Here is a 26,237-nt window from a genome sequence, read left to right as displayed (position 1 = left end):
AACACTGGAGGACTGGCCTGCAGTGTGACAGTGTATGGTACAGTGCAGCACAGCAGCTATGGATAAACTGCTGCATGGTCGTCACTTTTACCTCAGACTTATATGGTTAGAGGTGATCCGCAGACAGGTACTGCAGCCAATCATTTCATTTGGTCTAAATGAAATTAGTCGTGTTTAATTTCAGTCCTGCGAGGGTCACAGATGCTGGCTTTAAAAGAAATGTATCGATACCTAGAGAGGATTTCAAACAAGATAAAAAGTGTTTAAGTAACAAATTTAAACATGTTTCAAGAGTCTTGTAAATGTTGCTGTCTTACAGCTCACTTAGTGCCACAAATAGATTTGACTAGATGATGATGCAGAATCCTGAACTCAACAAAACTGGGTTTTTGAAACATTGAAGGAAAGAGGAGATGAGAAAAATAGAGACATTTTATGAGACTTGATGAGGTGCAGCTACTCATGAAAGAAATTTGGATTATGTCAATGAAAGAACAAAAATTATGTAGATGAATAGATGGGGTTGAGTAGCACTGTTAAATAAACATTAATAACAGAATCTTACCATATCAGGAGCAGAAAGCTCGGTTTTAGTTTAACAGCCCAGGAGGTTCAAGAGAATTCCTCAAACCCATAGAGGCACAGAGACTGATGTACAACCACCAGCATGAAAAGAGCCTAACTGCAGTTACAGATAAGTGGATGCGGGCGCTGGTCCAGCAGCGTTGCCCACAGGTTTCAGCTGTGGGGCGACACCAAAGATTCGGAGCGGAGGTTTACCAGCTGCCGAGGCCAAGTGGTGGTTTACGGACACAGAGAGAGATGTGAGCATCATTAGTGTGGAGGCGATAATTGCAGGGGCTGTTTGAGAAGTGTGTCGCACATTAAGATCCTGATGTTCCACATTCAGTATACGTTATGATTTCTGCTCAAATGTTCAAGCTTTCCCGATCTGAACCTTTGGATCTGTGGCACTCACTATTTTTAGAAAACTAAAACACTTCCAGAAGTCATGTAAGGACTCCGTGCCCTAACCAGTGGTGTTTTTTGAAGACTGATGGATACGTGCATCCATTTCTGTTTGATTACATTTCTATCTCCATCTTGAAAACAAATATCAGATGCACATAATCTCATCTTGCATTTCATCCAGCCGCTGCCTTCATAAGTAACATAAATCTCCGCAAATCTAATTATGTAATGACTGGATGTTACCTACTTTTTACATAAATCAAATTAGCTTGCAATATTTTTTTCAGTAACTTTTTCCACATTTTTCTTCTGCCTCTGCAATACAGTGCTCCTCTTTACCATCTGGAGATGCCTACGTCGTACACAGCACGATTTAGCAACTGAATATTTTAGATCTACAGTTTTCTTTTCAAAACTCAAATAAAAAAACTAAATTTCTCTTATTAATCTGTTTGCTAAATGACAATTGAAATGAAAAGAACTGGAGGATGTTTTTTGTCACCTGCCATCATTCTGCAGCAATCAACCTTTAAAAGAAGAATGAAAACGAACGTGATCGCCCCAGTTTCAGTGGTCAATCTTGTTTTCCTTTAGTGCGAACAATTTTCTTCAGCTGCTTTCCTTCCACAAAGAACCAGCTCAACGTACAGCTCAGGGTTTGTGTTTGTGTCTGTGTGTGCGCTTCAGGGGAACAAAGGCTTTTGGGTCAGTGGATAGGGACACTCAGCTGTGTCTGCTGACCCTGCTGTGCCCCGCTGCAGTCGACCTCGCTGTCCAAAACAACCCCTGCCCTTCTCTGATTCAAATACACAATAAATATACACAAATATTTACACACAGATAAAAAAAAAAAATGTTGTAGATGGATTTTTGTAAAGAAAGGGAATCGGTATTGCAAATGTTTTATTTTAATGGAATATCCACAGGCCTTACAGTGATAAATGGAAAACTCACAAGAAATATATTTAAAGAAAAAAACTGGTGTAGCAGAATTAATTAATCAGTCAACTTTATTTTTAACCTTTTATCCAGGTGAGTGCAGTTCAAAGTGCTTCACAATTGACTGGTGAGCCAAAAATAGACAAAACATATATAAATGTTGAGGATTAGATATCATAAAATAGATTTTAAAAGTTATAAAAAACAAATCTAAACATTAACCAGTACAATAAAGAAGAAATAAGTGTCAATAAAATGGGATAAAAAATACACATACTAAAAATCCTAACAGAGTAAACCAGGTTAAAAAGTCAGGTGTTAAGCTGTTTAAAGATTTCAACACTTCTGGCTGCTCACAGAACAAAAAGAAGCTGCGGTATTTTGACTTTTCTCCCGAGGGTCAAGTTTCAAAACAGAGGATCCTGCGTTTCCCATAATGCACTTAAGATGACATCATCAGGGTTATTAATCTTCCAGGGCCACGGAAAACAATATAGACAATAATGTTTGTCTAGTAAAGTATAGTAAACTGATGTTGATGAAGGATTTCTATCTAAAAACTTTCATCTTCCTTGTGCACATCCAGCTCGACATCAGTCAGTCTTCCCTCCATGCAGTCAATTTCCTCGAGAGGGATCATGGTAGAGTGCGCCACAGTTGGCGGCTTCGCATGTTCAGTGAGGAAAAATAGTCTTCCTGTTCGGAGCGACAGCCTGTTTGGGGGCGGGCAGACAAGTCGGTGTTTGTTTACACTCTGAAAATCTCCTCAGTTGGTTGGGAATTAAACACACACATACATATATACACTCGTAGCATCACGCTAACACCAGATGCCAGGAAGTCGAGTGGCAACTGAGTGGCATCTACAGCAAAGCCCTACCATGCGTGACTCTCCCCTGACTTTGCCTCTTTTAGCAGGCTTGCGTGATCCCACCATCACTCCCCATCAAGCCCATCCGCCCGCCTATATCCTTCACTCACACACAAACACACACACTCACACACAGGCACCACACACCCATATACAAATATCGCCTGCTGGGCGATAACACAGGGGGTACATGTCCTCCCTCCCTGTGCCAAATGAAGTGATCGGTGCAAATACTGTTAGTATAAACAAGCTTGGATTAGAGCGCTGCGATGACATGCAATGGGCACAGATGGGAGAATGTGAAGTGGACAGTCACGATACGTCCAGAACTGACAGTAGGTATCAGGCTGGACTCACCTCGCTTATTTTCACCTGCCCACTGAGCAAATACCAGAGGTTTCCAAGAGTTTGAGCTATTGTTGCTGGATTGATGCTGCCATGCAGCTGACTATCATTTGTACTAGTTCTACTAGTTTTAATGTTATTAGGGTGGAGAAGCTTTAAGAACACTGATTAGATCATCCTGGGGCAGAAAAAAAGTTTTTGATAAGATGAATTTGAATGAGGTTTTAACAAATATCTATCAAAATCAGAAGTTAAAAAGGCAATATTAAAGCCAAGCACTTTTTTTCGAATTGCATTTTTGCCATGCATGGTCGTGTATTAGTTTTTCTAACAAATGTTTGATTTCCTGATGTCATGGCAGATGAGATGCCTGTGGGATGTTCCTGCGAACATCCACCGCCCCCGGGGCCTAATACCATGCAGCACAGGGCGGAGGTGTTAGGAGCAAGATAATCAGATTACTGTTGGGTTAGCGTGTCGCTTAATGAATTAGCTCTGTCAGAGGCCAAATTGTTGTGTCATATTGCTGGTGAGGAGCACGGGAGACGAGTCACTCAGGTTAAAGTGAAGCTGGCAGGTAACGTTAAGTAAAATCAAATCAGGTTGGAGCTGTTTGGCTGCACACAAAAAAAAATGTTATTCATACCTTTGTCCAGTGCAGAGATCCTGCTTTTCGATAAACCTGTATGGAATGAGAACAAATTACTTTACTTATTCTAACCATGATGGAGTTAATTCTTTTAGAATATGAGATCATAAATGGATAGATGTGACAAAAATATGCTTTTATTCTGAAGAGACTGCGTTGTGCTATTGCTCTAGGTTACCTGATTCACGGGTTGCTCTTGGACACACACTAGCACAATAGATACATAACACCTCTTACAGTGTGTTCTGACTGACAAGTTAATGGCTTTCATGCATAAAGCATGAGTAGCATCATTGCTATCACTTGATCCTGCTCAACCCTGGACACATTAACCACCTCACACCCATTTAATTACACATTGGTGGGGCCTTTTTGTGTCCGTGTGTACGTGTGTGTGTGTGTGTGTATTTATGTGCCTGTGTGTGTGAGAATGTACAGTAAACAGACTATAATTTAAAAAGTTAAGGTTTAAGTGTGGTTTCCTTCTTTTTAGGCTTAATAAAGCATTTTAATCCCCTTTAGAATAAATATACTGTCACAAAGTTGAATACTGGTTTTCACGGACTTCACAGCAACATTAGAGTATTATAAAAGTATTTCTGGGCTTTTTCCACCCCTCTCTGCTTGGCTTTGCATGCTGTGGTCATTTCACCCCAGTACAACTTAACTCATTAGAGCATTAAGTCCTTTTCCTCCACAAATATGATGCTTTCCCAAGTAAAAGTTCAGCAAACCAGTAGGACTTGTTGAACTTGTAAAGCACTCTTTCCATAGTCGTCTCAGTGGTTAGCATTTGTTTAGCATTGCGTGCTACAGCGGCATTAGTGTAGTTACCCTCCCATATGGATTCAGCCTGCGGGACCATCTGCCCATTATTATTTGCCTCAATGAGCCGAAACGGCACCATAATCTTTTTAACAGATTACCTCCTTGTTAGGGAGAGGCTGTATGCATGACGAAAAATGTTTGAAATCAAATTTTTTTCCTTTCATTAATAGGTGTGGTTCTTTTCCAGAAAAACCTTTGCAGTGTTCTGTTTACAGTGACCACAAAACAAGTGACGGTTGGTTGTGACAGGGGAGGAGGATGTTCGAGGGATAATCTGAGGCTTGTTGTACTTCTCTCTCTCTCCCTGTTATTTTGAATATTGTGAGCGACACTAGTTGTCACGCAACATGTGGGACTGTATAACCTCTCCTCTCTGTGTTTCCTCGGCCCCCCCTCCGCTCTCTAGCAGCACTGCCGCAGGTCTAAAGGGGGAGAAAACAAATAATTAGTCACCTGAGTTTAACTTCTTTCTTTTTTCAGCTGGAATGAGCAGGGGAGTGAAAAATATTGTATAGCTGGTGCTTTTTTGATGAAAAACCTGTTGTGAGCTTCATGTTAAAAGACTTGTATATTGTCTGAGGCCTTTTGGTTCTTTTCATCTGTCTATTTCCCCATGAAATTCCAGAGTTTTTCATAAATAATTTATCCAAATCATACACCTCGCATAACCCTGCCTGTGTCCAAGCCTGCTGTCTGTTTTTGAATCATGACACATTTAAATTTCAAATGAATCTCTAATTAAACCGTAGATCAGCGTGATGAGCTTTTACAGCAACTGGCCGATGTGCACATAAAGTTTGCTATTTTTAAGTTCAAGCGTCTAAATCTCAGACTGCTTGTGTAAAAAGAGATTGTGCAAGTGCAGAAATAGCAGCCTTGTGCTCTATTGTGGCCAGGTGGGGATCCTGAAGCGACCTTTATTTACCACCAGCTCCTTGAGAAAGCAGCAAGCCACAGTCATCCTCATCAAAACAAGAATTCTAGGAAAAGTTATTTATGGCATTACCACGCAAATACACACATGGAAGTACACACATGCAGGAGCAAATGCTTCTCAAAGTAAAGCAGTGGATCTTAGATATGAACCTCTGCATTTATTTTCTCATTGATCAAGTTGTACTATCGATTACATTTTTCCCCACAACTCATCTGGACACTGAGGTTCCACTGCACAGATCATGTTACTATTTGAACGATACAAGTGGAGAACTCCAACAAATCACACTCCCACCATGTATGTTTGTTTCTGCACCAGTGTGTGTACATGTGTGTTGTCCTTTTGCCTACAGGCAGCGTTATATGTTGATATATGTGAGTCATGAGGGAGTTTGTAGTTCAGTGCCCCCTAGCTGAGCTGACCGAGGACCAACGTCGATGTTTGTCTGGTGAAACATTACGGATCCCCGGCAACTAAACAAAACTGTAGCGTCTTCAGTTAGAAAGTACACTATTGACAGTGAAATAAAAAGGCTTCCCGGCATAACTGCCTCATGTCACGCAACATGAGCCTGAATGCTGGCTGTGTGTGTGAGAGTGTGTGTGTTGTTTGTGTGCATGTGTAGAGCACACTCTCCTTGGGCCTCCATCCATTTGCATTCTGTTAGTTTTTGTAATTGTCTGTGTAAATATTGCACCACGTTTGCCTTATGTTGTGGTTAATTCTCCCAAGGCTTGACAAGCTGAATTTAGGAGTGTTTAGACAGCTCTTTAGCTCGCTCTGCTTGTGCATCGCTCCTTCGCTGGGGTTCATCCGAAAAGCAAATTTTCCCAGAAGACAAAACATCACGCTGCGCATTAAAACATGTGCTCCGCAGTCAGTCATCATGTCTATTTATAGTAGCATCTAAATTACTTTCACATTATGATTGCTATAATAGCACACAATACACAATAACAGTGTGTGTGTGTGCATGTGTATGTGTGTGGAGAGTGCATGGCGCCGGTTTTATGATGCACCGTGTAGTTGAGCCACATACAGTAGCAGTGAGAAGTTGCCATACAAGTCTGTTTTGCCCAGGGCCTCGTGTGAAGACACGTTACTCCTGCACAACATGGTGACGAGTGCGTCTGTCTGCCAACCAAAACAGAGAAGTGGAAACAATCGAGTTTACATCCCGACCTCCAGTCTGTGTGATCCCACTTGCTTTGTCATAATATCACTTCCCCTTCTCACTAGTGTTGAGGTGCACAAACGAAGCTTTTGTTTATGACCTGCATCAGTGTTATTTTCATGCTTCCCTTCGCAGCTCCACATGCACAAAAAACACGCACTCACTCACATTATAATCTCCTCTGAAAGATGAATATTTGTGATTCCACGAAAAGTCCTTTTTTGTTTGTTAACAGACAAAGGGAATTGCTGTAATTCCTGGCAGTCCATCCCTTCAAAAGTAATTTTATATGTCACAGTGGAAACAAAAACATTCGCAACCAAAAACAATATCAGAAAGATTATAACCCTCAATCCTACATTAATAATGTGATCAAGGATGATGGATGATCGAATCAGTGTGGTGGGAAAACAAAACTCCGGCCCCTGTTTGTCTTTAGAAAAAGTTGAAAAAAACCAAAACTTTCTCTCAGGGACTCGTTCTGTTTGCCACATTTCAAAAACAAGAGAAAAAGTAGAAATAGTGAGGCGTGGATTTGGACGGGGCGAGATCCGGACATTTTTGATCGGTGGCATAATGAAGTATTAGCTTCCATTACAGTGCAGGCTTAACCTTTTTGCGGAGCAGCATTGAGCTCTTGCCAGCAGTCATCAATATTTAACAGCTGTTGCTATTATGAAATTCTTTATGGGCTAATGTGGCTCGCCGGCTTGCACGCAAGGCCTTGGCAGTCAGCCAGCAGCATGTCAGGAGGAAGGGGGGGAGGATTGACAGACGGCTCGCTCGCGTGACAACCAGCCCTTGATCAGCCAGCTTCTCTCTCTCTCTCCCTCTCTCTTGGTTGGTGTTGCTCTCTCTCCACTGTGGATTTCCTGTGCCTGCGGAGAGAGAGAGAGAAGAGGAGCGCTGAGGGAAGGGGGCGGGAATAGGCAAAGGAGGTGGCTGTAAGCCAACCCAACCTCAAACACACACATATGCACACACACACAGTTTTCTCTACTCACGCAAGCCTTGTGGGAGAGGTGGGGAGGGAGGGAGGGGGGACTGCTGTGCTGCACAGTGCTGCCGTGTTCAGGTCTGCAGCTCCTCTTTAAAAAAAAGCAAACACACAACAGAGGATCAGCTGCCAAGAGATGGCACCAACGCTGCTGAAGTCAGGTGAAATCAGATATTATGGATGTGAATTTGGACAAAGTAACTCAGGGCTTTTTTGATGGTAGAAATGTAATGCTGAAATAAAATAGTATTACAAGTTAAAGTCCTGCATTAAAAAAGTCACTAAAGTAAAACATCTGAAACTAAATGTACTTTAAGTATGAGATGCATAACCACTCATAAGGCAGAACAATGACCCCATCCATCCATCCATCCATCCATCCATTATCTTTACTGCTTGTAAGAGGGGGGGCCTGGAGCCAATCCCAGTTTACCATGGGGGAGAGGCGGGAGGGTAGACCCTGGACATTAACTGATCTATACTGTAGTATTGGATTATCATTACTCATCCATCGATGTAGCATATGTTGACTGTTGTAGTTGGTCACAGTATATTTTATATAGCGTTGTGTAGTTTAATCTACATCAGTGTATCATGGTCATTGATTTGTAGGACAAATCTAATTAATCTTTATAACAACTAGTATGTTCACTGAAAAAAATGTTTGCCAATGTAAATTAAATGAAAATAATTGGTTTAGAGTTAAGTTTTTTCAAATTAGACCAAACTTGATTCCTTTGTGTGTTGACAATGGAAGTAATATTTTTTAAATTGGTTTTCGTTTTGCAGTGTAGAGTGAATGCACCCAGTTACTTTCATCGACTTTTGTTAAAATGACCTCAGATAGATAGGGAATAATTTCAGCCTCAAGTATAAAGCTTTCGACAGTGACCACCTGTTTGTGTGCAGGCCTGCTTTGACCGTGCAGCAGCTCCTGCTGTGTCTATGAGCCGCCACCACGTATGAACACTTAACCTGCTCCTCACTGCACATTTACGCTGGACAAGTTGCAAATGCTCAAGGAAGGACCTGGAGTATTATCCGCTCCTTCAGTTCAGTATGCATGCTATACTCTTGTATTCGCGGTTTTTAAAATGGTTACAGTCATGTGACTCTCCTCAGGAGCACGCTTCAACATAATGTCATGCCATACCCTCATGCAATCTAATGCTCTAATGTACAGGATGGCATTGAAATATTCATCCCTGCTTCTTCCATCATTTTGCGAGACATTTCTTTGTGTTTTATGGCCATTATCTCCAGAATAAAAGCATGTCAGTGACACTACAGGCCCGCAGGGACAGCCGCCCCCTTACTCCCTCTTTCAGCAGGCTCTCTCTCTTCTTACGGAGGGTTTCTGTTTCTGATAGTGTGGGAGGAAGTGGAATCAAGAGTGTTGAAAACAGAAAAGACACGCCCAGACTGTCCTGTACACATCCTTACGCTTCCACTTTACCTCCTAGAGGCCGCAGAAATTACAGTGTCATTAGTAAGGACCGTGTACCCAACTCACTCACACACTCACACACTGGAAACAAACTGGAGTGAAAGATTTCACAACTTCACCTGTTTTTTCACCTGAACAGGAGCAGCACAGATCATTCTTGCAGCACGCAGCAGTCGAAAGCAATCACTCACAAATCTCTTCACATTTTATAACCAGTCTTCAGGGGCCAGATCAGGGGCCTGTAATACCTGGAAGGATTAGTGGTTATCAAGGTAACTTCAGTTTTTAACTCTGGGCTATCAGTGTTACGAAGCTGGTTCACTTCGTAATCACATCACAATGGTAACTTGCGCTGCACATCTAACCTGCCCCAGAGCAGGTTAAGTTCAAGATAACAGATCAAAACCTGTCAGTGGCCCAAGTACAGACCAATCATATCACTGGATAACCAGATTCATGGATCCACAGGATCCTGACAGGGAAGAAGTCCACATCTGTGATGATTATAAATAAACTTTTCAGTTGATTGACTGCATTACACATAAACTACTTCTCTTCTCGCTGCTATGGCAACAGAAACCCTCTGACATCTTAAACTTCCAACCAAAACAGTTTGTTTATCATCAGATAAAAAAGCAAAAACTTTCAGTCACTTGAGTGTTTCCTTTCTATTGATCATCCCTCCATTACTGCTTTTACAGCCTTTGAGGGTCGTGGGGGAGCTGGAGCGAATCCCAGCTGACAGTGGGCGAGAGGCGGGGTGCACCCTGGACAGGTCACCAGTGTAATGCACGGCCAACATACCTCACACTCCACATTCACAACTACGGACAATGTAGAGTCTCCAATTGCATGCATGTTTTTGGACTGTGGGGGGAATCCTGAGAACCCGAAGGAAACCCTTGCAGACAAACGTCACTTGAGCAAATGTACCTGTAGATATCAGCGTTACTTCTTATATCATTCTAAAATCTTTATGATTTTGCTTGAAATTGCAGATTCAGCCTTTTCTACGTGAACACACTCATAGCCAGAAAACCCAGTTAACTGAGGAAGTTGTAATCCAGCTCCATAATATCAGGATAGTTTATGTTGGGTGAAGTGAAGCATGATAATGAAGATATCCGGGATAAATTGAACTTGCTTCATATTAGAGGACGCGGCCCTCACTCTTCATCTCTTTCCACCACACGAACAAATCAGACTCATCTCCTCCCTGATCCGAGGTGTTCTCTGAGCAGGATGAAGTCCTGAGACACTTATGACTCAACCTGTTCAAATTTAGGCAAACTGTAGCTTGATATTTACTGGGTGGTCCCTAATATTCTGTGTACTCAGTGGAAGTGGAAAGACGGACCTGGCCGACCAACGGAGCTAGACTCTTTTGAGCCTCGCCCTTTGGCAGCATCCACATGCTTCTCCTTTTCACTTTTTACTTAACACCCCGTCCTCACACACATCACATAAACGCCTCGCCATTACCTACTCTGTTTTCCTTGTTAGACCAAAGAGGGAGAAAATACAGGCAAAGAAAAGCAAAGTGCTAGACGCGAGCAGTGATGAATAAAGCCTGCATTGTTGGCGGAGGAAGTGCCGGTGCCGATAATTAATCATGCCGTGTGTTTGTCTTTCCTGACGCCGCATCCTCTCCAAAATCTGCCGTAAGAGAGAAAACAAAAATACACGAGGCGTTGAAGAAGAAAAATAAAGAAGCTTATTAGATTCATTTCCCTCCGCAATGGTTTCCACTGGTGTGATGGTATTGCGGTGATTGAAGCAAATGGTTTTGTGTGTGTGTGTGTGTGTGTGTGTGTGTCTGTGTGTATGGCTGTCTGAGTGTGTTTGTTTGTGTGTGTTTGCACCTAGCAAAGGTGATGACACAATACTTAACATTATTACTGGCATTTATGAGTTTATTAAGCTGCCTGTCAGTGTTTTCATCAGCCACTGACCAGATTTATTATTGCAGCCTTTTCGTCCACATATAGCGTGAATAAACCTGCTGTTGCAGGGGAAATGAATGATTAAACTTGAAAAAAATTAATCCAAACAAAATGTATGGATGAAAAGAGAAAAAATAGGCGCATTAGCATTGCGTGCTTCGGAGTGGAGTTAAGAGTAGAGGAAACTCTTCCAGTATCACGAAATCGGTTGTCGATCGCCTGCGATGCCGAGTTGAACAAAGAAAGGGTGGCGAGATGAGGAGGAGGAGGGTAGAAGAAGGGTGGATGGGGGGAGGGAGGGATAGAGGACAGGACATGGTAAAAGGTTAAAGGGGGAGGAAGGGAAGCCGTAATGGGGTTATTTGGTGGGGGTGGGGTCTATACGAAGCATCGGAAGATTCATACATACATATACACTTAGATAGTTTTTTCATAATGAGGCTATGGTGTGTGAATATATATGTGTGTGAGTGCATGTGCGTGTGTGTGCGTTGCGTGACTAATCTGTGCCTGCTACAATGAGTGACGGAGCGAAGGGCTGATCTCTTGGAGTGAGCCACATGCCCCCTGACAGCACACCCATAAGAGAAACACGCAAACATGCCTCCAACACGCAACGCACACATCACCGATGCACATGTGACAGTTCTGCACGCCACAGTTTTATAGGCTAATTGCATACACACACTGGCATGGTAGTAGGCAGACCGTCTTCTCAGAAGGAGCGAGGGGGGGCAAACAACATATGGTTAGGTTGATGAATAACGAATTACGTTGGATACTTGTTTTTCTTGTTTTTTTTGTTTATTCTTACTTTGGCGGAGCAGGACAGGACAGAATTGGAGTCCAGCGTTTAAATCGATCACATCGAGTGAAAATGTATAAACTGTATTTGTCAGATAGTAGAATTAGTCTTCCTCATTTAGCATTAGGCCCTTGAGGACTCTTCAGGAGACCCTACTCTGAGATTCATGGGTTTTATTTTCTCTTGTGTTCCACATAAAGGTCAGAGGTCAGGCTCAGAGTACAGAACTGCAAACCGGTCATAGTTTTCACTATAAACAACATTGGCATTTATTTTTAAATATTGTAGTTTTTTTGTCTGAAGTACATGTCTGTCCATGAAGGAAGAGCAGTGTCTCTCTCCTGCTGTAGTTTGTTCCATGGATTGTGTGTGTGTGTGTGTGTGTGTGTGTGTGTTGGGGGGTATCTCAGGATAGAGGCTGTCAAATACTTTACATTCAGTTTTATTAAATAATAATAATAATAATAATAATCAGTAATAGAGTTAAACAAAATAGAGGAACAAAAGAATTGACAATTAGCATTTTGTTGTAAAACTGTTTTGCTTGTATGACACCTCATTTTCACTATAGATACAAATGTTTTGTCTGCAAATTAAGTTGGATTTATAGGGTTGATATTGATAGATTTAATTAGACATAATTTTTTGCATCTACATGTTTCTGCATATGTCACTACTCACTACTTAACTATCACAGAACACAGCACTCTTTGTTTACTTACCTCAGAAAAATGTACAATGACTAGTATACACTTTGTTCATGGAATTAGATTTTCTCATTTGTCTTAAACATACAATTTGTTGATTATATTTGAATTAAAAACAAAAATGTAACACTTTTCTTTGTGGTGTTAACCTTGTGTTAACTAACATGTGACAAAAAAAACTTGAAACTTAATTGAAACATCCCAAAATACACTGGATTCTGTCCTCTACCTCACTGTGAACCTTAGAGCCGTCCATGTGGTCGTATCGTGTGAGAGCAATCCTGCAAAGTCGTGAAATCCTCCAATGTTTGGTCTTGTTAGACAGGCCCACCAAGCAGACTAATACCTGGAATTAGTGCTGAGCAAAAGGACTGATACAGTTAATGTGTCCGCCACATGTCTGAGTGTCGGTCCAGCTCTCTTGCTGCTGTATCGCTGTTTGAGGTTGTCGGGGGACTGGGGAGCATGCTCTGGAAAACAGAATCATTATTGTTATCGTTCTCAATGTTTCCTGTGTTGACACTGATGTGTGCTCTGCATTGTGTGTGCAGCAGAGCAATATATTATATTTGACCTGTATGAGGTGTGCATGGTTTTACTTCGCAGTGCTCTAAACAGCAAATACATGCACATATCCCAGCTTGTATACAAAAATGTTCGATTTCCACATGCACTTGTAGCCGTTATAATGCAAACTTTTGTCATCATTTTGTATCCTTAAGCCCACTGGTTACCATCACTGAGTCCCTTTTGTCAGTCTATTTACGTTCTACTTCTTTCTTTTATAGCAAACCAAGAGAAGCCCTCCAGGAAGCACATCATCAGCCCAGCATCCTCTAACCCTGAACCCAGGAAAGAGAGTCTTCCACTGGGCAACATCAATGAAAGCAGCCTTCTCCTGGAAGTAAGAAACCACGTGGCTGTTGTTTATATATGTTTGTTGTGGAATATTTATGTGTGTGTGTGTTTGTGTATCATGTACAAATATTGTCCAAAAGGTGCTTTAATTACACTTTTTTATTATTAAGTCACTGTGAATGAAACAATAAAACGCTCGCAGGCTTGCAAACATGCCAGTCAGGGGGCCATTTGTGTTTGTATGCGTGTGTGTGCGTGTGTGTGTGTGTGTGAGTCTGCCCTTCGCCCTCTGCCCTGACCCCCTTTGTGGAGCCACGGTGTTGCGTGACATAGGGGTGAGACAGGAGTGTCAGAGCTGATGAAGGAGGTGGGGACTTTAAGCCTGTGAAGTGTGTATGTGTGCTTTGTGTATGTGCGTGTCTGAATCATTGTCTGAATGCATGCGGCCATGTGTGAAAGTGAACATAAGAGAGTGAGAAGAACACACCAAGCCTGTCAAAAGTAATCAGTGCAACTGCAGATTAATTATACGTACATATATTTCACATCATTTTGAAGCACATATTGTGTCTTGTTACTTTGACTTGACATCAGGACACACCTGCGCATGACAAAATGTTTTTGAAAATATTTGACATAAAACAGCGTAAAGTCGTGGTTAGATTCCTCGAGAGGCCTTTGTTTCTGCCGAAGGTATCTGAACAGACAGGTTGTCATAATCAGGATACAGGGGGATTGCTCAAGCATCAGATCATTGTTGCACGCTCAATATCCCTAATGGCTATCTGTCAAACAACAAATTATGACACTGACCATTGGCCAACGACTGTGAGTGCACACACACAGAGCAGGGCAGCGCTGATGCACTGATGCTTCTCTTAACGTGTCAGGTTGTCTCAATGGGATGGTAAACAAAAGGCTAGATTGACCGTAGTGATGCGATGCCTCCCATTGCGTGACTCAACCTGCGCTGGGGCCTCATAGCAAACTGTGCATTATAGTTGTTATGGTGATGGGATCCTAAGAGAGGGAAGAGACAGATATCTGTGTGTGCGTGTGTTTGGTGGCATTGCATGTGTTTGTGTGTGTGCTTTGGTATCCTGTCTGTCTGTGTGTGACAGCTGCTTCTGCTTGTGCATGTCTGAGTACAAACGTTTCACCAATACGTCAATGCAAAGTATGTACATATTGCATATTCTATTGTGTATGTAGTTTTATATACATTTTCAGCCCCTCAAAGCAATGCTGTGCCTTGTTATTAAGAATTTTTCAGTTTTTACAATCTATAAAATATTATTTAAAATAAAGTATTGTTAAAATGTATATTAATATGATTAGAATAGCACCTTTGTATATGGGTACATTATATGTGCATATATACATACACATTCATATATATATATATACAAATATATACACATATATTGCACTGATGTTATATTATTCTATATAAGTACGATATACATTGAATAAAATAATACAAATAAAATATTAGTATATAAGTATATAAGTATATTTTTTTAAAGTTCTAAAACAAACTGAGGGGCTCACAATGACATTATGTCCATTCCAATGCGCCTGTTTTGCACATTTCTAATTTTCTTTTAAAGAAACAAGAGTAGAAACAAACCAAAGTCAAAACAATTATTAAGATATCACAAAAGGTGAAACTAGTGATTTGGACTGAAAAGGAGGCACAAAATAATATATGACACAAGAGTAAATACCGTTATTCCATCAGGTTTGACACATTAGTTTCGTACATTTTCCTTCAACTCCCATTTCATTATCTTTGTCAATTAGTTGGAAATTGGATGAAAACTTGGGTAAAGATAACAAGGCTATGTTAAGCAGGGTGTTAGCATTGTTGTCTATGAATATCTGCCCCAAACGTCACAGCAATAACCTGAGACTGTTAACTCAAAACAAAAACTGTGCATTCCATGGTAGCGCAAGAGGAAGAGTCAGGGATCAACGATATCATATAGGATTCATATTCTAAGCATCAAGAACAAACACATCAAATGTCATGGGAGTGCATCCAAAGGGATAGAGATGACGGCCTGACTTTACTTTTTACTGAGCCACTAGAGCCGCGATGGAGCCTTGGCTCAGAACATAGCTGAAAATTAAAAGAATTGTTTATTTATGTTCTGCAAAATTATTCACATTTAATACTGTGCTTTCATCGTAGTGGAAGCTGAAACTCACTAGCTGATATCCAACATGTGTTTGAAAAAAACCCATCTCTCAATATAGCAGAATCCCATGATGTTATAACCTACAAGTACATGTGTGTCGGATGTGGGTGTGTCTCTGGTGGTAGCAGGCCGGCGTGTTTGTCATGACCTCATCAACGCCACTTTCATCTCGCTCTGACAGCGAGACAGCAGGAAGACCAAAGAAACCCTGTCGAAACACGAGACAAGGCTGCCCCACCACCACCGCCATCACTCCTCCACGCCCCCACCCCCGCCCTCGCCCCCGCCCCCTCCCTCTCCACTGCTTCCAAATCTAGTGAACATATATTTTATTTTGGGCTCTGCGTGCAAAGCGCCTCTTAAGATTTGTAAGTCAAAGCTTTTAGTCTCCCAGGGGTGGTTATGGGAGCCGGGGGCGTTGTAGTTGCAGATATGTGGCAGAGCAGGCCAGCAGCAGGTGCCTGTTTCCATTACCTAAAGGCTTCAGTATGTGCAGAACTGAGCGAAATGTGAATGGAGAAAACATACAAAAACAGCATGCAGTGCAGTGCAGCCAGTATCAGTTGGTTCTCACTCTCCTTCTGTATGTCTGGAACTCGTTTCCTACTTTAAAAGAACAAGGGCTGTTCACATGGGCCTGCTTGTTATTTTTAATTAAAATAGAATAATGAGTATTAAGGCTGAATAGACATTTTTTCAGCTGCTTAATCTGTAAAATAAATGGTCCTATTCCATCATGAACATCTGTATTCATCTGTAGTGTATAGTTGGTATTCCATGTTTGTAAAAGCAAATACGAACTATACTGTTTTTGCCTGCACATACTCTTTCAGGTCAAAGGTCCGGAGTCTATTTGTTCCAGGAGAATACAAATGTCAAAGTCCCTTAAAAAGACTACGTGTTGCAGGAGTTTTCGGTGGCATTTTACTGACTAGGAAGTAGAATGGAGAAAGGTGAAGCGGTTAAATAAACCTACATGAACCCATCATGTAAATCGTGGCCTTTTTATGGCCCCGTAGGACCTCATAAAGGCAACGTCACACTCCAGTATATTCAGGACATTGTTATGCCTGGGGGTTTGGACTCTAAATATCTCATCATTGAGTCACTGGATATTTGAATTACCCACAATGTGTGACTGGAGAATCATGTATAGATATGAATGAATCACCAAAAATTTAGTCAGACGTTCAATGTCACAGCTTTGGATTGAATCACTCAGCAAAAAGCTGCAGTGCCTAAATACCTCATCCCACTGTAGACATATGATCATCAAGTATTGCATCTCGATATAAAGTAAATTAATAAAATGTAATAAAATTTGGCCTAGAAATGATTGACCAACATATAAATTGTGGTAATGTCCACTTCATCCAGAGGTTCAGAGTGGACCATAGGCGACTGTATGCCTTTAGTCGTAACAGGCTCATAGTTATCTCTGATATTTAAATCCTGCTTGGTGCACAACTAAAGTGGCATCATTTGTGTGTGTGTGTGTGTGTGTGTGTATGTGAGTGTGCGTGTTTTTATGGGTCTCACTCTCCCCCTGGACATCGCGAATATGTGCCAGTTAAACTTGTCAAACACGATCTTCTCCCACGCCACCCACAGCCCAATCTGTGCGCCCCCCCATCATGCTCTCTTATGTTATTCAGATATTGTATTAAAGTTTAGACATGTTTCTGTCACAGTGTTGCATTGTCACAGTATGACTCAGATAACCTCCAGGTTTTGAATTTTAGGACAACACACGGCTGCAGATATCAGAGCACATCATGTGGTCAGGGGGGAGGGTGTGCAGTGAGCAGAGCGCTGCACCGTTTGCTAGGGCAATCAGATCACTGCTGGGAGAAACTGAGAGAGGGAGACGTAGAAGAAAAGAGAATATGAGTGTGAATTTAGAGGCCGCAGGGGTATACACCACGTAAAAATACACACACAACACACACACGCTCACCAGGGAAGACCTGCATAGTCTCGCAGTAAAATAGAGGTGACAGACTCTGGCAGCCGCAGTCACGCAAGTCAAGTAGCCTTGCAGTTGTCACGCTATCGCAGCTGTGCACACACACACACACACACACACACACACACACACACACACACACACACACACACACACACACACACACACACACACACACACACACACACACACACACACACACACACACACACACACAAAAACACACACTGGAAGACCTTTCCACGTCTCCCTCGTCTGCTGTCTTTTTTTCCTCTGCTGTCTTTTTTTCCTCTCACCCTCTTCCTTCCTTCTCCATCTGTCCATCCCTCCTCATTTGACCGAAGCCAGTCATGTGTTTATTTAAAATTTTCTTTTTAATCAACACTTGTCTGCGTAAGCTGTGCTGGCTAAACACATTATTCCCACTTGTGTGCTGTGTGTGTCTGGAGTTTCTCTGCTTTTAATCAGTGTGTTTAGTGTCACAAATCAAAGCATGTTACCAGTCAAACAGACTTAATTATCAAAGTATCTAACTTATGAAATATATTCGTTTAAAGGGGATCAAATTGGCGTGTGTGTCATTTTTAAGTTAACCGCTTTCAAAATACCATGAATGTAAATTTCCCCAGAAAACACTCTTGAAAAGTCTTTCAAAGGCAATACTTTGGATTACAAATCAGAAAGTTTTATTTGGCCCAATCAGTCCCATAAACATCTGTCTTTCATTCCTTCTCCAGTGTTGTATTATTCCATCTTTTCTTTTCTTTTTTATTGTTATTTTCTGATCTGAGAATTGTGGAAAGAATGATATAAATCGAACATTGAACTATAAAGACGTCCGGCTCTGGCTGCATATTGTCGGGGGCTTAAAAAAAAAAAGGAATTATACAGTTGGGTCACAAATTCATCTGGACTCTGTTGCCCCGTGTTACTGCTGGGTTACATACGGAGCATGCAATCTAAAGTTAGCTTTGCAAAGATGGCTCAAGTAAAATTCAGTTGTTTGTGTTTGTCAATTATGTATTTGTTTTACTTGAGTTTACTTTCTGCATGAGCTGCCCTGAGTCACAACTTATTTCTGTCCCTCTCTCTCCCTCTCTGTGTGCGTGCCTGCGTGTGTGTGTGTGTGTGTGTGTGTGTGTGTGTGTGTGTGTGTGTGTGTGTGTGTGTGTGTGTGTGTGTGTGTGTGTGTGTGTGTGTGTGTGTGTGTGTGTAGTCTCTGACAGGGTTTGCCTTGGTGGTGAGCAGTGATGGGATGGTCTTCTACGCCTCCTCAACCATTGTGGATTATCTGGGATTTCATCAGGTAAGTTGATATGAGTTAGTATATATAAGATGTACAATGCTGTAAATGATCCTCCCTGAGGTAACCTTAATCCATGAAATGCACCTGACAGCAAACCCAGCCAATATGAAAGGGAGAAAATATTCAGTTTCCAGTGGCTTTCTTTGCTGTTGAGTTTTCACTATCTCTGTTCTGTTGATACACACTTTAAAGAATTAGTTTGACATTTTGGAAAATATTCATGTTCGCTTTCTTGCTGAGAGCTAGATAAGATTGGTACCTAAATATGCAGTAGGCTACAGCTAGTTAGCTTAGCTTAGCATAAATACTGGAAACATTTCGAAACGGCTAGCATGAGTCTTGCACTGGTACATTTTTGCAGACCCGCACCTGCAAAGCTCTGCACAATACCTGACCTGTTACCTGCTATCTCAAATTTAAAGTCCAAGTCTTGCACTTGGTACCATGTGGATACCCAGTATCAAATTATACCTTTAATGGCTTCACAAATGAAAACGTAGAGGTGAACATCGGTGTAGATGCCCCTTTTTTTACATGTAAGTTAGTTTTGACTCAACAAGTGTCAGAGATCTGAGCTCTGCCGTGATTCACCATCATCCTTTTTCTTATACCCTTGGTTTATCCCTTCTGGTCTTCTCCATCCATCCAGTGCACCTTCTTCTCCTGTGCATCCCACATCTAATGAGCTATAAAAAAAGTCTCTCTCAGTTCGCCTCCCAGCCACCTGATAACTCTGTATAGAGGGCAGAGTGAGCCAAGAGGCCACAGAAAGGTGAAGCCCTCCATTTCACCCGGAGATATAACTGTTTAGGCGTCTACACGTGTGTGTGTGTGTGTGTGTGTGTGTGTGTGTGTGTGTGTGTGTGTGTGTGTGTGTGTGTGTGTGTGTGTGTGTGTGTGTGGGCACTGATAAGTCACCAAAGATTTAGCTTCCTTCCTCTCCGGCAGCAAGGCCCAGCCAGTCATTAATTATGGATGATATCAACACGGACTCGCCTGTCCTGCAATGCTGAAATCGTCCCTCTCCTTCAAAACCATGAATAAAGTGCTTTTCGGTGTTAAAATCTCCTTTGCCCTCATGTTGGCTCAGACACACACACACATGCTACACATACAACACACACACATACAGCCGACCAACACTTTGAGGTAGAAATTCTTCTGCTACAGCGCTCCCACTTGGCTTACAAGCAGACGGGGGCAGTAACCCAGCGCCATGAAATCGACATGAAAACCAAAGTGGTCTGAAAGATCCTGCCTGTGTGTGTGTGTATGCAGGTTGGCATGGAGGCCAGTACAGACAAACAGAGGAAATTAAAACTGTAAGGTGTGTTCTGTAAAATACGTGTATATATATATGTGGCTCAATCAACACTTTTTAATTTTGTATGTCTGATGTTTCCGTATGTTTCTAATCAAAAGAACTTTTAAAATGTTGCAAACTTCTGATATGAATTGAAGTAGAAAGGTCAAATCAGGTAGTTTATTTGTGCTAACCAGCCGATGCACATAGGTCTATATTTAAAACCCATAGGATTAAATGTGTAGTTGATAGTAAACAGCAGCTGAGAATTTAAAAAAAGAATTTAAAAAGCCACAGGTCATCATGTTGAGTTTCAGAGACATCAGAGTCACCAAAACAATCTCAGACTTTCTCACATGTTCGGTTCCTGCGAAGCAGCTATTGGTTGTTTTTGAGTCGCATAGTTTGCCACTAAGGCCCTGACAATATGTCACATAATTTTAAACCCACAATTGTAGTCAGAAGGACACTTATCCCTAATATACCACAGGAAAAGAAAAGAGAAGAGAGAGCCTCACTAAGTAGCACCACAAGAAAGCCCCAGAGAAGGGCAGAAAACCTCCACTGGCCTTTGATCCTGTTTGTTACTGGGGCAGTTTGCCTTTGAAGGCCATGAAAATATCACTTATTCTCCATTTTCTCCTCTTCTTTTCCTCCCTTGTGTTTTTTACGAGAAACATAAACAATAGTCACTCGATCCGTCTGTCTGCCTGACTGCCGGTAGGGAACCAAACCACAGGACGAAGCGCTCGGCGAAGACGGTGGGAACAGATTGTGTTTTCAGAGGCAGGCGATCAAAAACCCTCGCGTGCCACCAGTGTGGAAATTATGGAGAGAGCAGGGAGGGGGGAGAGGGGGAAGAGGAGAAGGTTAAACATTTTAGTGAGGAATCTGTCATGGAATGACAGAAAGCACAGCTAGAGCTGGAAAAGAGAGAGAGAGAGAGGCATGATGAGAGTGGGCTGGAACCCGACTCACTGTGTGTGAGTGTGTGTGTGTGGATAGGGAGGGTAAGCTGGGCTGGACTGCTGTTCGGGAGCCGGTGTCACGCGATGTTTGACAAACACAGCTGCCCTCACTGGCCTGCAGCTGTCCGTAGACTCTTACTGTGCTGGCTAAACGTACTGCCTGTGTGCATGTGCAGCCATATGTATGCATGTACAGTAAGTGTGCATGTATGTGACTTCCAGTGACTTTGTATTTACAGTACGGTCCTTGTGTGTGCGCGGGGGAATCCTGAGGCAGACTGAGTGTTTCTGAGCCACACTGACAGGACACCCTCTCCCTCCAAACAGCAGCTACCAGCTGCACTGATGGCACTGAGCAGCAGAGCACTCTGGGCCAAAGTCACTGAGTCGATGGTGCTGTGAACACGCGATCTCATGTGTATAAAGACTTTGAGGAAATTACACGTCCGAGACTAAAAGTAGAGATGATGGTGATGTTGGCACATGTTTTAACAAACTACTCAAGTTCTACTTTGTTTTCCCCCACAGACTGACGTGATGCACCAGAATGTGTTTGACTACATCCACGTAGACGACCGTCAGGAGTTTAGACGCCAGCTCCACTGGGCCATGTGTCCTCCGCAGCACCAGGGGACGTCGGCACACCAGGACACCCAGCTGGGTGCAGGGACTGGTGGGTAGTTCACTACGAAGGGTGGGGGCAAATTGTGGATGTTTTGGTCACTTTCATTTTCATCGCTTCTTTTTTTATGTTTTCTGCTGGTTATTTCTGAGCCACATCTGCAGCACATCAACAAAATAACGGTCACACAGAAATCCCTTCACTATATAGTGTAATGAAGGGATTTCATCAAAGCTATATACAGCACTTCCATCTCTAAAATACAATGATAGAATCAGTTTCATCTTCTACAACCTGATATCGTTGGGTTACTTTGGTTATCCTGTGAAGAGTATATTTGCATTCAATTGTCAAGCTATTGCAGTCTACTGCTTTACAAATTAACGTATTCTTCTCCTCCTCTATTCATCTCTAGGTGAGGACTTTGTGGTCAGCAGTCAGTTTAACTCTCTGGAGGCCGGGGGAATTCCTCCTGAGCTCTCCTGCTTCCTCAACAGATGCTTCATTGCCAGAGTCCGATGCCTCCTGGACAGCACCTCTGGATTCTTGGTGAGTGGTCTGGACCAAACTGAAACCTAAGCTAAACAGTGACTTGAGTTTTCAGTGAGCTAACGTTATTAAACATTAATTGGAATACAATGAAGAAAAAGCTGCCTGCCCTCTGGTAGAAGACCCAGGCCTATAAAAAGGATTATGACCCCTGTGGTGCAGCAAAGCTTCATATTTAATCGTAATGTGTGGGGTTATTCATAGTTGTATTGCAAGACATTATAATATAATTGGGTGCCTGGACACAGCAGTAGAATAGGGGCACGATTCGTCCCTCGTGGCTGTGACTAGGGCGGTTTGGAGAACAACAGCGGAAAAGCTTGAGGTGCTGATGACAGAGCAACGAGAATATGGGTTTGGACCATTTGGTCAGGGTGAGCGGAGTTCAATGTCACTAAGTCCACTCTTGTTGCACTCATGAAACTCTAGATGGCAATTTCCTGACATACGTAAACTGGAAGCACTTTGTAGCCAAGCAGTGAGCAAATATTGGTAAGATGTTTTCCTCATCAGTCAACATAATTGCAGCAAACACACACAAATTGTTGTGTAATGCACAGTCCACACCCTGCAAGCAAATAAAAAGACCAAAGGATCTTCATATCCTGTTAGAAAACTAAGATACAATACTTTAGATAGAGTTGCAGCTGGCCTTGTGCATAGGAAAAGTCAGTCAGACGGTCCACCACTTGGTCCAGATCATCAACTTTATATAAAGATGGACGGCACGTCTCCACTTCCTCCCACTAACCAGGAAGGAAACAAAAATACCTCTAATACGAATGCAGCCGTCTTGCACATTTGGATCCAGTCTGTGCAGTAGTGATCAGGGATGGAGCTGTGGTAGTGAGGTCCCGCCAATACACATGCTCGACCAATCACGAGTCAGTCTCAGCTGTCAATCAAATAACTAATTAAAACCAAACTTACTGGAAAATGAACACATTAACATACAACAGTGTTTATGAGAACTACACAAACAGACAGAAAACATCTTTGAGAAAAATGTATTTAACACTTACTTTGACTTTTTAGTTTTGTCCATGTCCCATCCACTAACATGGAGGAGACATGATTTATGGCCTATATTGCAGCCAGCCATCAGGTGGAGGCTTTGGCTTCACTTTTGGAGCTTTGACATTAGCTTTTGTCTAATGTTAGCCAATGAGCTGTCAAATATGTTGTTTAATCTTGAAACATGGTCCCATGACCCTTTAGATTTTAACTATTCATTACCTGTTCAGTTGCTGATCAGTTAGAGAAAACAGATTCCCTGTGTTAATGTGTCTTATAAGCCTGGATCACAGCTGTACAACATTATTCTGAGCGTGATGTCAGAGGAAAATGGCCACCATGTGAATATGATCTCTTAAAGAAAAGTTGACACACTCTTAAATTGAAGACCAGTTTGAATTAAAAGGAAAAAAAGGAATGAAGGAAGATGAAAAGACCAGTTTGGGAGTGAGAAGCATTGGATGCTTCCAATCCAATAAATTCTTCCCCTCTTCTCTCCCAGACCATGCAGTTCCAGGGTCGACTGAAGTTTCTCCAAGGGCAGAAAAAGAAGTTGGGCTCTGGGGCCCTGATGCCTCCCCAGCTGTCTCTGTTCTGCATTGGTGTACCACTCCTACTGCCCTCCATCACTGAGATGAAAATGAAGAACATGTTAATGCGGGGAAAGAACAAGGGAGGAGGAGGTGGAGGAGGTATCTCTGCACTGGAGCAAGGGTAAGAGGGACATAAGCCTTAATTGACCAACATCCTTCAAACTTTGTAAAACAAAACTGGAGGGATGATGTATATTCACACTTTGTCCTATAGTGTAAAGCCGCTGGTTTTGTTTTGATGGGGGTGCTATACTGTCATTAAAGGTCAAGCTTTTTAGCACAAACTTGATGTCTCGGGTCATGCTGGTCCAGAGTTGATGCGTTTGATGCATTTTGGCACCGTGTTATGGCCTGTAGAAAATTACATTTATTGGCCTATTGGGGGAGCTACAACTAAAGGTCAACATTTTAAACACTGAAAGGCCACTGCTCCTACATCATCAGTTTAAGTTTTGTTGAAGCTTAAAGTTGTGATGCACTTTGTCACCAGTCAGCCCGGAGTTGCTTCGATAATTCATACAGGATGACGTGTTTGCTTTGTGTGCATTGATGTGCATGTAAAATCACGCCTACTGTCAAATATCAATGAGACAAAAGGTAAAGGACACACATTCCAAACAGTGTGAGACTTCTAAAACGAAACATGTGCAACACAAGCGTTTACCCTGAGAGCCAGTCACTAACACAAACATGACACCTGTCCTCGCCCAGCAGGCTCTGACACCAAACCCAAACGAGCGCTGGACGCCTTACCTGCGGCCAATTAGGAGCAAATACATGTCTGTGCTTCATGCATCATTACAAAAGCTTGACCACAGCTCCAGAGTTGAGCTCTGGTCGGCGGGCAGAGGGCTACCACCCCTTCTTTTTCTTCATTATCCAGGGCAACAATGGATAATGTCCGTGTATATTTATTTATTTGGCAAAATACCAATTACATTTAAGTGGACAGCAGGTTGGCTGGTTAGAGGGGAGGCTATCAGGTTTCTTAGGGTAGTCTAAGCTTATACATGGCATCTGCTATTATAAAGACTATTATGTTGGCAATTTCTGCTGAATAAAGGGCAGAGTCAACACAGGTCTTTCTGAAATTTGATTCGGCACCGACAGATGGACTCACATCACACACATGGGATATGAAAATGAGCAAGATAAGGAATAAGGAAGAGATAAATTACCTAAAGCTTAAAAATTAGAATATATTTTCTATAGTGCACTTATAGTCAATATTTCAATGTGTGATGTTGAAAAGACAGAAATGAACTCCCATGAGTCAGGATCACTGGAAAAATATTATTGCTTATTTTCTCCATCTTTGCCGGATAAAATTTGATATGATAGAAGCTCTTTTGATCATTTAAAAAATGTTGTTAGTGAGGATACACATACAACCACACAACATACACTACTTTACATAAACTCATGAGCAGTACGACTCCATATTATCTTGTCATTACTATGTTTAATGATCCACTTTAATGCCTCTGTCTGATTACACTTGGGGGGGCTTGAAAATGAGTGGGACTTATGGTGGGAATGTATGATGTGACAAAGCTTTAAGTACCATTAATAATGACAACAGGTCAACAAGTCACCCCGTCCAAACAGGAGAGCGAAACTGTCAGTCAAACAATTTGTCTCCACCCAGAGGTCAAATCTGAAAAGACCTGTGTGCGTGAAATATAGGTGTGCAGAGGCTTTAAAGTAAAAGTTGTCTTTATAACCAAAAGTTAGAAATAGCACCTTAAATTATAGTAAGGATTTTAAACAATGTAGCAGTATGTAGTGATGAAAATGCATTTGTGAATAGATAACACAGGGGAAGTTTGATTACTGCAGCAGAAGGTTCAGATACATTTTAGAAAAACAATTGTTTTGAGGTTGTTGAAATCTTTCTCTTGCTAACAAAATGTGAAATATTCTGCATTTTTCAGTGAAAGTCAAATTATTTAATTCAAGCCAAATAGGGGAGAACAGACACAAATCTTTTTATTTGTATGTATATTTTGAGTATATAACTATGTCTAGTTTCTTCTTTAATCATCGGGTGTTAGTCTTGTAAAAAGCTTCCACTTACATATTAATCAGTCTGATTGGAACATTTAATTTGTCATTTGATCAATAAATCATTGAGTCAGTGCAGTTTTATTGTGACGTTCACACTGCAACAACTTCAATGGGGGGAGTTGATGTTTACAGTTTAAAAAGATTGTTGCAGAGGCTAAAACATATTTCCTGCTGCA

At 41.8% G+C, this 26,237-nt stretch overlaps 1 protein-coding gene across 2 annotated transcripts in view; it reads left to right on the top strand.

Annotated features, from left to right (window-relative positions):
- Positions 1-26,237, top strand: part of ahrra (aryl-hydrocarbon receptor repressor a) — a 65,711-nt gene that overhangs the window by 34,980 nt on the left and 4,494 nt on the right. For both annotated transcript variants that reach the window (XM_035142109.2, XM_035142107.2), the window contains exons 4-8: positions 13,403-13,518; positions 18,856-18,945; positions 21,745-21,889; positions 22,254-22,387; positions 23,904-24,115. In XM_035142109.2, the coding sequence (XP_034998000.1) occupies positions 13,403-13,518; positions 18,856-18,945; positions 21,745-21,889; positions 22,254-22,387; positions 23,904-24,115 (697 nt within the window). The remainder of the gene's footprint in view (positions 1-13,402; positions 13,519-18,855; positions 18,946-21,744; positions 21,890-22,253; positions 22,388-23,903; positions 24,116-26,237) is intronic.

This window comes from Hippoglossus stenolepis, chromosome 19, assembly GCF_022539355.2.
Source record: "Hippoglossus stenolepis isolate QCI-W04-F060 chromosome 19, HSTE1.2, whole genome shotgun sequence".
NCBI classification, from domain to species: Eukaryota; Metazoa; Chordata; class Actinopteri; order Pleuronectiformes; family Pleuronectidae; genus Hippoglossus; species Hippoglossus stenolepis.
Note: the sequence above shows the minus strand (reverse complement) of the source record. Positions and strands in the feature narration are given on the sequence as shown.